At 41.3% G+C, this 14,961-nt stretch overlaps 1 protein-coding gene across 4 annotated transcripts in view; it reads right to left on the bottom strand.

Moving 5' to 3' along the window:
- Window positions 1–4,690: 4,690 nt before the first annotated feature.
- The window catches only part of ETV1 (ETS variant transcription factor 1), an 87,439-nt gene continuing 77,168 nt past the window's right edge, over window positions 4,691–14,961 (bottom strand). For all 4 annotated transcript variants that reach the window (XM_056857691.1, XM_056857689.1, XM_056857688.1 and 1 more), the window contains 4 exons: window positions 13,009–13,077; window positions 8,242–8,411; window positions 6,641–6,742; window positions 4,691–4,941 (listed from right to left, as the gene is read on the bottom strand). In XM_056857691.1, the coding sequence (XP_056713669.1) occupies window positions 4,720–4,941; window positions 6,641–6,742; window positions 8,242–8,411; window positions 13,009–13,077 (563 nt within the window). In that variant the 3' untranslated portion in view covers window positions 4,691–4,719. The remainder of the gene's footprint in view (window positions 4,942–6,640; window positions 6,743–8,241; window positions 8,412–13,008; window positions 13,078–14,961) is intronic.

The raw sequence follows: 14,961 nt of genomic DNA, 5'->3' as shown, positions 1-14,961 counted from the left end.
ACACGCAGAGGAGCCGTGATGTACAAAGCCCCAGTACCCATCTCTACGTAGAAGACTGCAAGGTTGGTTTAACACATTCAGCAGGTTTGTGATCTGGCAGCTTGCTAGAATGTCCGTGTGGGGTGGATTCATGTCATATTAATAGCATGTGGGGTGGATTCATGTCATATTCTAAGAGAAGGCCTATAGATGATAACTTCACTTAGTCTAACATGTGTTTTGAGTGTGTACATGTGTACCACCAGCTACTAACCCGGGTTCAGCAAGCTGCAAAGCCTGTTCACTCAAATGAACAGCCCCACTCTTGCAAAAATAGGGGCTTTTGTTTTTTGCTAGGCTAGGAAAAATAATTTTTATGAAATAAGCCCCCAAAGTACCTTAATGAATCATTGCTCAAACTCCTTTTTTGCCTTGCAGGCAATTATTTTAAAGAACACATTTTGTATGTTTTGACCTTTATAGTTGATCTGGATTTTTAGGGAGAACTTCTCTAAAAAGTTCTCCTTGCCCTGCAGGCTAAGCCAGCCCAGTGTAATGTTCATCCACTCTGTCTTTTCCCCCATAGGTACCACATTAACATCAAGTGACAGATTATGACGATGGCTACCTTGGCTTGGCTACCTTAGTTTGGAAGAAGCATGGGATGACACGACACCACCAGCGTGGTGTTGTGGTTAAGAGCGGCAGACTCTAATCTGGTGGAACCAGGTTTGCTTCCTCACTCCTCCGCATGAGAAGTGGACTCTAATCTGGTGGAACCAGGTTTGCTTCCTCACTCCTCCGCATGAGGTGGACTCTAATCTGGTGAACCAGGTTTGCTTCCCCACTCCTCTGCATGCAGCCTGTTGGGTGACCTTCAGCTAGTCACAGCTCTCTCCGTCTTCTCTCAGCCCCACCTACCTCACTAGATGCCTGTTGTGAGGGGGAAGGGAAGACAATTGTAAGCCGCTTTGAGACTCCTTACGGTAGAGAAAAGCGGGGTTTTAAAAACCAACTCTTCATCTTCTTTGTGCTCACAAACCCTTTAGTTGACTTTGGCTAACAAGTAAAGGAGTTGATTAGAAATCCAAAACACCATCTTTCAGAAATCAGCTGCCAGATTTATTAATCTACCTGGAAAAATGTGGAATAAAAACAGAACTTGAAATAAACTCCTTAACATACAGTTTCAAAAGGGCTAATCAATTTCATAAAACAATGTTTACCACTTTTTTCCTGGGAATTCATTCAATGGTGGGTGAACTGTTTATTTTTGTTCAGTGAATCACTACCTTATACAATATATATATATATATATATGGAAAACATTAGATATTTCAACCAATGTTCACCTCTCCCACCGCCAAGTAACCCAACCCCATTCACCAAATATATATCTGTTCCTGACAAGAAACACTCTACGCTGATATTGACAAAACCCAAAGCTGTCATAGAACAGTGAGCCACCCCCTGGGGCTCTGTTTTAATGAAGAAGAATAGCAGTGTGAATCAGGATTCTTTTCATGGGTAGGAAAGGGCAGTGGTTCACTGGTAGAGCATCTGTTTGGCATGCAGAAGGTCCCAGGTTCAATCCCCAGCATCTCAAGCTAAAACGACTAGGCAGTAAGTGATGTGAAAGACCTCTGCCTGAGACCCTGGAGAGCCGCTGCTGGTCTGAGTAGACCAGGGGTGGGGAACGTCAGGCCTGGGGGCTGTTTAAGGCCCGCGAAATTGTTTGGTCTGGCCCTTTGTCGGTCCTGGCAGTTCTCTAGCTCATAAGGATCTAAAACTGGTGATCAGCACCCTCCCAGGGACAGGAATAGCCTCTATTCAAGGCATATGTGAGTTTGTTTTGCCAAGAAAAGGAATCTTTTTCCCCCTTGCAGGAGAGTCGTTAACTATGGAGCTGCTAGGACCGCCCAAGAAACTGCGTTAACCCTTTCCCACCTGGGCCATGGAGAAACGTATTGGTTGGCTAACTTTTAAGTTGATAATTTTGTATGGCCCGTGAATGATGTTATAAATATCCAAATGGCCCTTGGCGGTAAAAAAAAAGGTTCCCCACCTCTGGAGTAGACAATACCGACCAAAAGGTCTGATTCAGTATAAGGCAGCTTCATGTGTGTTCATGCTCTTCTCCCCTCTCAGCTTGGGGTTTTTCACATTTTCCACCTTCAGGGAACTCTTCCACATTAAAATAAATGCCTAGAACTCTGAGTGCTGCAGTTTTCCTAGGCATGTTCTTGGGAGTGCATTCTGTTCCCACACCAAGCCTCAGTCACTCCATGCGAAATGGAGGGTGCACCTGAGACCTTTGTGGTAGTGCACTTAGATTTTTTTTTAAAAAAAAAGTCTTCTTGAAGGAAAGCTGATCACCTATTACTTATTTTCTCATTGACAAACCCACAGCAAGCTTCGAAGCAGCCCTACAGTTCCCTGGGACACATTCTGAAAGCCCCTGGTATATACCGATGGAGTTGGTCTCCCCCCCCCCATGTTAGCCAATTAGAGTACCAGTGAAATTTATGAGTGCAGGAACCAGAGGAAAGGCTTTGCATTTGGGCTGGTGGAGGAGTAGTAGGCAGGCCTGGATTTATACACATGCACGTAATAGGTTTGTTTTCTGCTTCTTGGTGTTTTAGAATGCATACCCAGTGTGCTTTTTCCAACAGCTGTGGTTTGTAGTGGCTAACATTTGTTAGTTTGGAATGAATTGCATAATAAATCATTTATAGCTTTACTGGTTTCCTGACTGACACTGAGAGTGCAAAGTAAATCACCACCTCAAGGCATCTTTGATATCATGTCATTTACAATGAAACATCAATTCTCTGGCTAATGATTATGGAGTCGACTCCCTTCCCCCACCTTCCAGAGTTGTTAGCATTGGGGAATGAATGTGTGTGGGGGGGATAGTTATAAGGAGTCACTTAAAATAACCACTGGACAGCTCAAAACCTCATTTTTTTCCTTTCCTTTTCAGACTAGGAAACGCAATGTTTCAGAAAAGGTGCTCATAAATATTTAAAACATTTCTTCTCTTTTAATTTTAACTTGGATAAGGGGTGTTGTGTCTTGTTTTCAACATTACCCTTCTCAAAATTAAAAAAATAAAAATCATTAAAAAAATCAAAAAGACCCCTGTAAATCGTCTTCCAACCATATCTGATCACATTTACATTTAGTGTCTAAAACAAAGTTGATTGATAGCATCAGTGCCAGCACTACAACATCATACAGCAACTTCATTGTATTCTTTGACGGTTCATATAAGTCTCTGCTCCACTGAAAGTTGTAAAAAGATTCCACAGAGCTCCCTCTTAGCAAGCTGAAGCTTACTGCTCATTTCTCAATGCGCATAAAAGCTGCTTATAGCACAGCTGTGGCATAAGCTATTTTGTTTCTAAGCAATAAATGGTTCAAGTCATCTATTTTGTCCTGAAATGCTATCTGTAGTTACAGCATTGCTTATAAATGGGCATAGTAAATTCAGCAAAGAGAATATTACAGAAAAAAAGACAGCAGCAGAAGCATTAGCATTATCTAAGTATGTATATATGTTATCAACGTAACACAGCAGTAAAAGGCTTAAATGCATAATAATGGGTACCATGTCTAAAAATTACTAAAGTACCTATTTAGTGTATTGGATATTTTGCTCAAGGAGTGCTTGCTGTGATCTAAACAGCATAATGAGATATGTGACCTAGTACAGTTAATTCCTATTGATTAAATAACTTATTTATGTATCAAAGTAAATGGAGGTATGCTATTAAGTCTTCTCTTCTGTGATCACAATTCTATATTTAATGTTGAGATGATATCCATAATGGTCCAGCACATGTAATTACTACACTCAGATAGATCTTGAAAGGTCTAAAAAGATCAGATGTGCTGTACTTGCATAGCAAGATGGCACCAGGTACAAGAAGCTAAGCTATAACTCTGCAATTTGCAGTTTTTAAGTCACGAATTGTGCTCTTCGGTCAACAGTGAATGCCTTCCTTAATGACTCATTAAAGAACACAAGGCAGCGATAAAGACATGTAGACACCGAAAAGAACCAAGTGAGGGCAAATAAAAATTAAGAAGGCTACTTAAAAAGCCAACAACCACCAAAAAAACCCCACTCTCACACACAGAAAGGCTCCGAGGTGCTAGCTTCTATAGAATCCTGCAACATAGGTCATTGGTTATCCTTCTAAAACAAGGAATATAGTGTGCCAAAAGCAAATGCAAAAAAAAAAAAAAGTGTCCATGACAGGTAATTCTCCCAATAGTTTACAAATGGTTATTTAACATATCTAGAATTAACTGTACTATGGATACCCAGAGAACACGTACAATATTTTTAAGCCAATTTTAAACAAAACCAGACATGATACAGCTTCATTTTACTTAAAACCTGTATGTTCCCTTCCCAATCTTAAGGAGAAAAAAAAGGCAAAAAAAAAAAAAAAGCAGACCCACCCTTTTCCCTTCTGTTACACAGAATAAATGGTTAAATCCCAATCTTCCCCATTCAGATAAAGTGCACCGTCCATGGCAGATCATAGGAGTAATGCAACAGGAAAAGCCCCTTTATAGTACTACTTTATTCTTTTTTTTAATTTTTGTGTTTCTTTTCTTTTTCTTTTTTTACAAAACCAACTGAAGGGGATACAGCTTTCCTCCTGGTCTCATGAAAGAGGAAAAGCTTGGGAGTTGCGGGCGACGGGGTTTTCTTCAGTGTCACCGCAGTTAATACACATAGCCTTCATTATACGGGTGGGTATTACAGCAGCCTCCCTCTTGCATGTAGACCATGCTCTCGTCAAAATGAGACAGAGGCACTGTGTCCTCTTCGTTGATATGGCGCTCCATGTCAGTCTTCAGCAAGGGGCGCTGGTTGTCTGGAAAGGCCATGGAGAAGAGGGCTTCTGGGTCACAAACAAACTTATACACGTATCTCTCTCCGGCAACCTTGGGGGAGATGGGGAAACAAAGACACAGTTCGTAAGAGGTGGAAATGGAAATCAGCTACTAATGTGTTTCCCCCCAAAAGAGAGGAACTTGTGGGGATGGTAGTGTAAACAACAAACAAACAAAGATTATAAATTAAGGAAAGTCTTTATGAGCTTTAATGTGGTTGCGCAAGAAGGAAATGTGTGGTGGTGGTGGAAAGTGCCATCAAGTCACAGCTCACATATGGCGACCCTGTAGGGTTTTCAAGGCAAGAGACGTTTGGAGGTGGTTTGCCATTGCCCGCCAACACGAGGGCTGAGAGAACTGTGACTAGCACAGGGTCACCCAGCAGGCTTCCTGTGGAGCTGTGGAGAATCGAACCTGGTTCTTCAGATTAAATGTGTAGGAACATTCAACTGATTCTACCACTAAAACATTTTGCCATAACATTCTTTTTTGAGTTTTGCCAACTTGTCTGAATTGAAGCAAACAAGTAACAACCTGATCCCATGGCTCACCACTCCATTTCTGCCATGCATAGGAACTTAATGGCTCTGCTGCCCAGGCCCTGCCGCATCATACAAAGGAGTATGACAGATGTGGTCTAGGATGGGCAAGGTTTTTGCCCAGCCCTCTGCACAGATAATTTGGCACATATTTCTATAATGAAGGAAGAGATCGAGATTTCTTCCAGAGGAAATTAGAGCCAGCTTGCTCTTTTTCAATCTTTAGGAACTAGATCACGTGTCAAGAGGCAGTGGCTTAATTCTCTGGAGGAAAGATAGTGGAAGACAGAGTTATTGTCTGTCTTTCTCCCTATTGTTTATCTCTCATTTAATGGAGAATGGATAACTTTGTTAGCGGTTCAGAGAGGCATAAACAATCAACTGAGAAGACTGGGTAGAGGCTTCCTGAGCCTCACAGGTTTATTCTGTCTGGCTCCAAAGGAGTATTTAGAATTCTTGACAGAGCCTGACTAATGGATAACTGAAGGCTTCTTCTATCTCCACTATTTTAAACTGGTTTGAGCTTAAACTGGCTTTAAGACCAATATGGAAAAAGCTTAATAAATGAACACACCAAGAGATAGTTCATTTGGTGGACTCATCTATTAGGAGTGTTTAAGTAAACACAGAACATTGGTTCGTGTAGGTTATCCGGGCTGTGTTAACCTTGGTCTTGGTATTTTCTGTCCTGACGTTTCGCCCGCAGCTGTGGCAGGCATCTTCAGAGGAGTAACACTGAAGGACAGACACTGTGGCAGGCATCTTCAGAGGAGTAACACTGAAGGACAGTGTCTGTCCTTCAGTGTTACTCCTCTGAAGATGCCTGCCACAGCTGCGGGCGATACGTCAGGAAAGAAAATACCAAGACCACGGTTAACACAGCCCGGATAACCTACAAGAACCAATGAACTCTGACCGTTAAAGCCTTCGACAAAACACAGAACAGTTGAAGCAAACCCAGTCCAGGTGTGCAATTTCATGACTCCCATGTATATGAGGATCGAATTTGACGTGCAAATCCATGATTCTGGACTAATAGGGAAAAAAACCTAAATCATAAACAATCAAATCTAAACATTTAGAGCACTTGCCTCTATTGGTAATGCACCTGTTGGAGCAAGGGAGTCTGCATCTGCTCGCCTATATAGATGGTTTATAGATTAACATGCAACATTCCAGTGAGACATCATCTCAGCACCTTAACTGCTCACCTTTTGCATGATGCCCTTCTCATAATAATAGCGAAGCGAACGGCTAAGTTTATCATAGTTCATAGCAGGCCTGTTTTTCTGAATCCCCCAGCGACGTGCCACCTGTCACAGACAGAGATTAGTGTTGATTTGTTAAAACACACAGAGATTAGTGTTGATTTGTTAAAAGCGTTTAAACAAGCAGGGTTATATAGCCTTATCAGCTATATTTTTAACAGGAAACCTAGAGGTCAAACACATAAAAACGCAGGCTTTCCAAATCCACATTTCTTGTGCTGAAACATGGAATTTATTCCACTTTTAGTAATCCGGCTTTCCCCCTTTGCTTTTTATAGAACCCCCCTTGAAAATAAACCAGAGCAAACAAGAATGTTAATCAAATGTAAACTGCCATACATACACAACATTATTCTTCAGCTTATTTTTTTGCCACCACTTGTTATTTTTGAGAAGGAAGGAAGGAAGGAAGGAAGGAAGGAAGGAAGGAAGGAAGGAAGGAAGGAAGGAAGGAAGGAAGGAAGGAAGGAAGGAAGGAAGGAAGGAAGGAAGGAAGGAAGGAAGGAAGGAAGGAAGGAAGGAAGGAAGGAAGGAAGGAAGGAAGGAAGATGAGCCTGGAAAAAGGCTTCTTTTGGGTGGTGGGGGAGAAGTGTTGAAAAAGGAAGGTTTTGAAGAAGAAACTTTGCGGCAAAGGGGAAGCTATTTACAGGTAGAGGAGGAAACGGAAATAGCAGTAATGACAAATTTGGGAAGTGGTTGGTGTGAGTTCCAAAATGAATTCAAGAGTTCCTGAGCCAATTAGGAGTCGAGCCTAATAATCAGGATAATAATTAGCTCAACATTGGCCCTACCATCAACACTCCCTGATGTAGAGACCCTTTCCCTTTGTCATACATGCTTACCAGGGAGTAGCACCAAGGACCTCAGAGGAGTGTGCGCATGTTAAAATCCACATAAAAATCCACATAAAAGGCCACTTGTGTTAGGATCCAAACTGAATTATGATGCTGAGGATCCCTGACTAGATCCAGGGGTCCACAAATTAGCCTCAGAAAGAAGCGGTGGTGGTGGTGGTGGTGGAGGGATGGGTTATAGATTGGGATTGTGGTGTTGGGAGGGTCCCCCTTTCCCATTGCACCATTATCTGATAAAAACTGCCCCTCAAGACTGATTTTAGCCTTAGAAAAGACACGCACAACATGAGAACTTTCCTTTCCCTCCCCACAGGAGCTACAGATTCTTCTGATTTCAGTGATCTTTCTATTTTTTGAGGGGAAGAGGGATGCATCATGCGCATCATGTAAACCCCATGTCCAATTCACCCTGTTCTCCTGATTCATCCTTTATGCGTTACTGGGCATATGTGCTCTCAAGTCCTGGTCTAAGCCCCATAAGAAGGACACTTTATATGAACTCAAATATCTGAACCCGGCCATAGTCAAGAGCAGAGTAGAGTCTTTAAAAAAATAAGCTCCTTAAACCCCACTAACTGTTGCTTGGATAGTTAAAATATGTGAAAAATATACCACTTCTCAAAAACAATGAAATATTCTTCTTTAATGCAGCATTATTGAAGCAAGCGTATTGCAAATGACCAGGCTCACCTCTTCTGGTTCAATGAGTTTGAATTCCATGCCTCGGCCAGTCCAGGCAATGAAGTGAGAGTTTGACGGATCATCAAGAAGGGCCACCAAAAACTGCCACAGCTGGAGGGAGCCCCGCCGCTGATATGTTGGACCCTCACGGAACATTCCTGGCTCCTGCTTAATATCTCCTATATGAAATAAAACATGACTTAAAGGGGAACCGTTTGTCTGGTACAAGTAGACACCTGTATGGGAAAAAAAAGATACGTGGAATTCAATCCCACCACAGATTACTTTTCAGGAAACGGCTAAATTCAGATTCTCTTGACTGCAGTCTTGCTTGTTTGTCCCAAACCTGTGATCTATGCAAAATTTATCTGCAACCATTATGCAACACCTACTTTGGAAAAAGCATGCCCCCCTTAAAAAAACACCCAGCTTGGATATTTGAAGGGCTCCTTTTGTATACAGCATTGTGCCCAGTCCTTCATTTGGAAATGTAATGTATGCTTTATATAGCTGCAAAACTAAATTGACTGAAACGCCCTTAGCATGCAAATTCTTCTAAGAGAAATCTGACAGCGTATTTGGCTAGGATTTAAGCAACATGAGCTTTATACATGGGTAGGCAAATCCTGAGGATAGACGAGTTCCTCTTGGTCTTGCATATAAAATGGGATCACTATTACAGTGGTTGAGCGGAGCATTATCCATTCTTCCAAAAGCACTATATCAATGGCAAAGGCAAAAAAATATATATCTAGAAATATATAATTCGGTTGTTCTCCCCAAAGCCAACAAAATACAAGTGTTTAACATAAGACAGTTAAGATAACCTCACTGAGCAGTTTGCAGAGCAGTCCGTTGAAGTGTTTGGGAATGGGATTATATTTTTTCTTCTGCTAATGACGATGGGAATTCTTTATTTTCTAGTAAAAATACATCATGCTTTACTTCCTGCTTTGACTCGAAGCAGAGGATCTCAACTCAAAGTCCTGTGCTACACAGAACAAACTTTGCATTAAATCTGATCCTCGCCACCAACACAAGCATAAAAGGCCTATTTAAACACCACGCACGTCCCTATCAATAATCATTCTGAGCCAAAGAGACAATATGACCATTTCAATTCAAGTTTCCCTTTAAACTTTCCTTTTTCAATCAGATTCTTACTTTTCTGAGACACTCACAATGCAATTCTAAGCAGAGTTATGCCAGCCTAAGCGCGCTGAAATGAATGGGCATAGACTGCAGTAACTCTCTTTAGGATTGCACTGTTAAACCACAGAGACAAACATTACTGAAAGCCAGATTCTTAAACTGAGAACAGCATCTCAGTGTTCAACTTATCAGGCTAATAATCTTTCGCTACACCCCTTGTCACCTGTGCCCTTGAGCCTTAAAAAGAAAATCAAAACCAGACTTTGGAGGGATTCACATAGCTTGGTCAGAGCAGTCATTAGTGTCCTAAACTCAGACCCAAAAAGATGAGATTTTAAATAAAATAAGGCAGCGAGATAAAGGGTAGCCAACATTATGAACTGTGGGGAAATTCTTGGAAAAGGGCAAAGGTTGAGATGAGAGGCTGAGAGAGTTTAATCATGAGAGAACCTGTAAATATTGAGCTGATTCTCAGTCGAGCTGACCAAGCTTGTTTGTCCATCATTAGAGCCCTTTTCAGTCACTACATTTTACTATGCTACACAAATTCTTCCCAATACACACAATCATCATTTTGTCTGAAAGGGGCAACACAAATATTTTTTGCTTCTGTACTGAAGCTGAAGATACATGCATCGCTACTTCCAGCAAAATGGCAATCAGACGTATGGGAAGATCACGGGCAAGTCATTCTCCCCATATATATGGTAAAACATAATTACTAAAAGAACTTGTGAAACACAGGCAGGATGCTGCTGCTGCAGTCATCTTGTTTGGGGGCTTCCTAGAGGCGCCTGGTTGGCCACTGTGTGAACAGACTGCTGGACTTGATGGGCCTTGGTCTGATCCAGCATGGCCTTTATTATGTTCTTAGCTTAATTATGTCCTTAATTCAAAGGAACCTGAATATCCAATTCCCCTGCTAACTTGGGATGAAGGAGTGAAGACCACCAATGTTTCCAAAGACAATCATTTATTTAACACTTACTATGTGTTAATTTTACTTCACTTTTTAACCAAAAATTGACCCCAAAGCACCTTACGGCAATTTAAAACCAACATAGATATAAGTATAAAATTAAAATGTCATTTAAAAGGTGCTGAGGCAATGGGCGAGGGTTCAGTGAGATATAGTCCAAGCATGATGGAAGGGTAGGTCAGGTAACCCTGGTTGGTTGTTCTTCCTGCTTATTTATAAAAACTTCTGTTAGCTTTTAAAGATTCAAGAAAACTATTAGAAGAAGCATTCTTGTACTTCACGAACATGTAAGAAAAGCCAAAGCATACTTTCACTGCTAAATGGGAAGATTGCCAGAGAAACGAAAGAAAATAAAACTAGGACTCCAGGGTCAGGCACTCCAGGAAAAAAGCAAGCCAAGATGAGATGCTAAATAAAACCACAGTTAGCATATGTTCAATTCCCAGAACACCAGAATGACTTTCAGAGAAGTCGTTTGTGTGAATGTAGCAGCCCTATGATTACTGAAGTTAGCCAAATCAAATTGAAGGTGGATAGGACAAAATATTTGAAAATTGTACCTAAATATGCTACCAGATTGCTCAAACTGACTCAGACACAGCATTCCGAAGCAAGCATCCCAATTCCCAAGTATCAACTATATATACTGTAAGCCTTCCAAGCTGTGAGTAAACACTGTTTGCACATCAATGAATTGAAGAATGGAAAATAGGGGGTGATGGGCCCCATCTCTATGTCTTGTGTGACAGAAAAACCTCTGCAAGGAAACAACTTTGCAACAAAGCAGAAGGGCAGATCCAGAGCCTTTAACATCCATGAGGGACAACTTCCATTATTTATGGAGCACTTAAAAAAACAACACCCCTAGAATTCCCTTGATCCACCAGAGTGTCTTGAATTTACAAAGCAAGAGTGTGATTGCAGGATCTCTTGATAGTTAAGGAATAACTAATAATCAACTGCCACTGCTGAAGTTATACAAATACAACAAATAACAACTAAATATCTCCCCCTCAGAAGATAGTACAAAACTGCAGCAGAAAGATGCAAAATAATCAGTAGCCCACAGAAGAGGGTTCCGCTGTTATTATTAGCATTTAAGGTATCAGTTCTGGAATACACAAGATTTCCTTTCATGTGTGAAGTCATATGCAACATAAAGTGAGAACTCCACACGTGGGCTTTATTCCCCATCACAAGCCCAGCTGTGTAAAAAGACAGATATGGATACTGAAGAATCTAACATTGTTTCGATTATAAATATTGCTGCTTTCTCCTTTTCTTAAGGCTGGGTGAAATTAGCAAACTACCCTGTCACTGGATGGCTAAGAAGGGTGAAGGCTTCCAATTCCTCCCCATCCTTGCACAAACAGAGAAGATCTCTCTCCCGCCCCCAACCCCCCAACACACACAGCAGACCAGCCAAGGAGATGGCCATGGTCCTGATCCTAACATTTTGCACACATTTGAAAGAAAGGAAGGAAATAGTCCAACCCTTTTTCGTCACTGGCAAGTGTTTCCTAAGTTTCCCAATTGAAAGGGGGATGTGGAGATGTGGCAAGAACTAATGTTCCTTCACTGTTATGCACTTCTGTCTTTTCAGCAACAAAGCTGGAAAGAACCTACTCAAATCCTCTTTTTTACTTTATATCTGTCTTGATCCTTTGGCAGCATTAACAGTTGTCCTGTAAAGTATTTATAGCACCATATAAGTTGCACCAAATTGTAATCTTAACCAATTAGGTGATGGTTTTGCAATCCACCCACTCCCAACTTAGAGAGTACTGCAGTCAGTGTCCCATGGAGTACTAGTGGCTGTAAAAAACAACAACACCCATATTAACTTAATTATCTGTTCATCCCACAGGATACACAGCGGAGTCATATCTAGTAATGAGAACAGGGTGTGGTTGAGAAGAAGTTTAACACTAGTCAGTCATATTCAACTCTGTACGTACCAGCTTCATTAAACAAAGCAATACAATATTTAATAAAGCATAGCCTTCTACAAACACACAGAAACCCCTGAAAAACTATTGAACTCATATTCCGTAATTCATCTCTTTGTGGAGGGAAAAAAAGACAAGCGTTTGCATTAGTCATCAGTAAATCCAAAGTAGCTGCTTTCTGTTCTGCTTCATTAATTATAGGATCAGCTTTCAATAAATCTCTAACAAGTGGTATGTGATCATCACGGCAATGGAAATCCTCCTATTTATCTTGTCTCTGGGTACAGAATCTCTGGCTAGCAAAAAAGAGACTGACATCCTATTGAAAAGCAGGCTTTGGTTTCACGAGGCAAAGGTCAGTCTTTGATTAGGCATACTGCAAAAGGGCTATTAAACAGACTTGAGTTGGAATGCTAACCTTTTTTGGGGGGGAAATGTAAAAATTGAAGACCCTTATCCATTTCCCTTTCTAAATTTGCATGTAAGAGAGAGAAAAACCCAAACACCTATGTGGATAACAGTTACTGGTTCTCCTAGTGTTATGTTATGTGTTCTTAGTTGAATTATTTCACAATTTTAACTGTATTTTTAATTGCTTAATGTTTGGATGATTTTTTAAATGTTTGCTGCCTTATAGACTGTGATCAGGTAAAAAGGCAGCATTAAAAAGTTTTAAATAAATAAATAAAAACATACCGTCAAACTTCTCCGGAACAACGCAGGTATCATCATAAAACTGCCTTGGTCCCTTTTCATACATACAGCCTGTAGTTTTAAGAGAGATTGATTTATTTAACCACATGGTTTGGGAAAAGAGGAGTCAGCAACTTAGGGCAGACCACTTGTTAAAACTGAGCCGTGCCCATATATTGGACCAGTCACTTCCTTCTCAACACAGTTATTAATGCAAAGTTCTGCAGCAGCACAAAATGCCAGCCTTTATTGGGGAAGAAAGCAGCACTAGTTCATATACTTAGATCGTTCTCTTGTCATTACACAGGACTGGTGAAATGGAGAACAGTGATTTATAGGCAGAAATGGAATCCGTGAATGCATCGACAGAACTTCCAAATAATTAATTTGTGATGCTTTGCCATTACAAGATTAGGGTTAAGTGGAGAAGCATGCAAGAAATGAAAGAGCCTGCAAATGCCCAAGGACTTTAGAACTACAATACAAGTTCAGATGCTTGCCCCGCCAAGAAGCATACTGGGTAGCCATGGGCAGATCACTATGAGATGTGCATTCCCACTCAGCACGTCCTCCTTACCACATCCTACCTAGAAAGCATAAGATCAGTGTCCCCTCCCCACATCCATGCTTCTGATTCAGAGCTCTGGAAAGGCCAGAGCCTTTTGCCACAATGCTATTTAGCTTCAGGCCTATATGTAATTTTCCACAGCCCACAAATGTGCTCTTGGGAAAATTCACAACAAGACACTTGTAACTGTTTCATAACATGGAACACATGCCTTTATCTTGGAAGAGACGCCTGTCCCCAAGAATGTCTCCCACAGCTCACGCATGTCTTTTCTTTAAACAGATTTATTTAAAAATATATATTTATGCCTGGCTTTTGTTCCCATTGTATTACTGTTTTGACATTTATGTTTTTATACGTATTCTGATATGGGCACATAGCACACAAAGGGATATCCTTAGCAGAAGGCCCAGCAAGGTACTCGAGCCACACACAATCTTCCTTTCTCTTTTTTGAGAATGATCATACTAGGCCACTCAAGTCTAGCACAGGTCAAAGCATTACCAACAATGTGCTGAGTTCTCTCTCATGCACACTTTCATAGAGAATCTGCTTTGGCAGCTACTTATTCTGCAGTGAATGTTTTACCAAACCTTCCTGGTGGGGAGCATAAGTAGGGTTGCCAGGTCCCTCTTCGCCACCAGTGGGAGGTTTTTTGGGTGGAGCCTGAGGAGGGCGGGGTTTGGGGAGGGGAGGGACTTCAATGCCATAAAGTCCAATTGCCAAAGCAGCCATTTTCTCCAGGTGAACTGATCTCTATCGGCTGGAGATCAGTTGTAATAGCAGGAGATTGCCAGGTAGTAGCTGGAGGTTGGCAACCATAAGCACATGTAATAACAGCCTGGATCCTGGGCGGCATGAATGGAGACACACTAGGTGAAGACAACTTCACCACCTCGCCACTCTCACTGCATCCTTCTGTGCCCTCCAAGACTGGGTCACTCGATTCCTGGAACAACATGAGGGACTACAGAGGGAAGGAGAAATTGGCAAAAATTGCCCTTCCTTCTTCAGCAAACACAAATGCTATTGACATAGCTGCTGTTACACTAATGGAACTGTTACACGTAGATCATTACCTGCATTATTTATAACTAAGGCCAGGTTTACACATGCTGAAGAATGAGGTGGTAGAATGGACTGCCGGCAGGAGATTCCAGTTTTGAATGCTCTTCTCTATAGAAGAGTCCATGCACACAGAAAAAAGCTGCATAGTGCTGGTATTCTATTTTCAGGGAATTTTAAACTTAAAAGGGCCTTCTAAAACATGAACCACCATGATGTTCCCACCTGCAGTCTGAAGTGGTATAGCCCATTCTACCAGCTTACTGCCCCCTGTATTCTCTTGCATGTGTGAACCAGGCCTTAGTAAGAGCCAGAGTGTTAAA

This window comes from Euleptes europaea, chromosome 11 (genome assembly GCF_029931775.1).
Source record: "Euleptes europaea isolate rEulEur1 chromosome 11, rEulEur1.hap1, whole genome shotgun sequence".
Classification (NCBI taxonomy): domain Eukaryota; kingdom Metazoa; phylum Chordata; class Lepidosauria; order Squamata; family Sphaerodactylidae; genus Euleptes; species Euleptes europaea.
The sequence above is the reverse complement of the archived record's forward strand: the minus strand, read 5'-3'. Positions and strand labels throughout refer to the sequence as shown.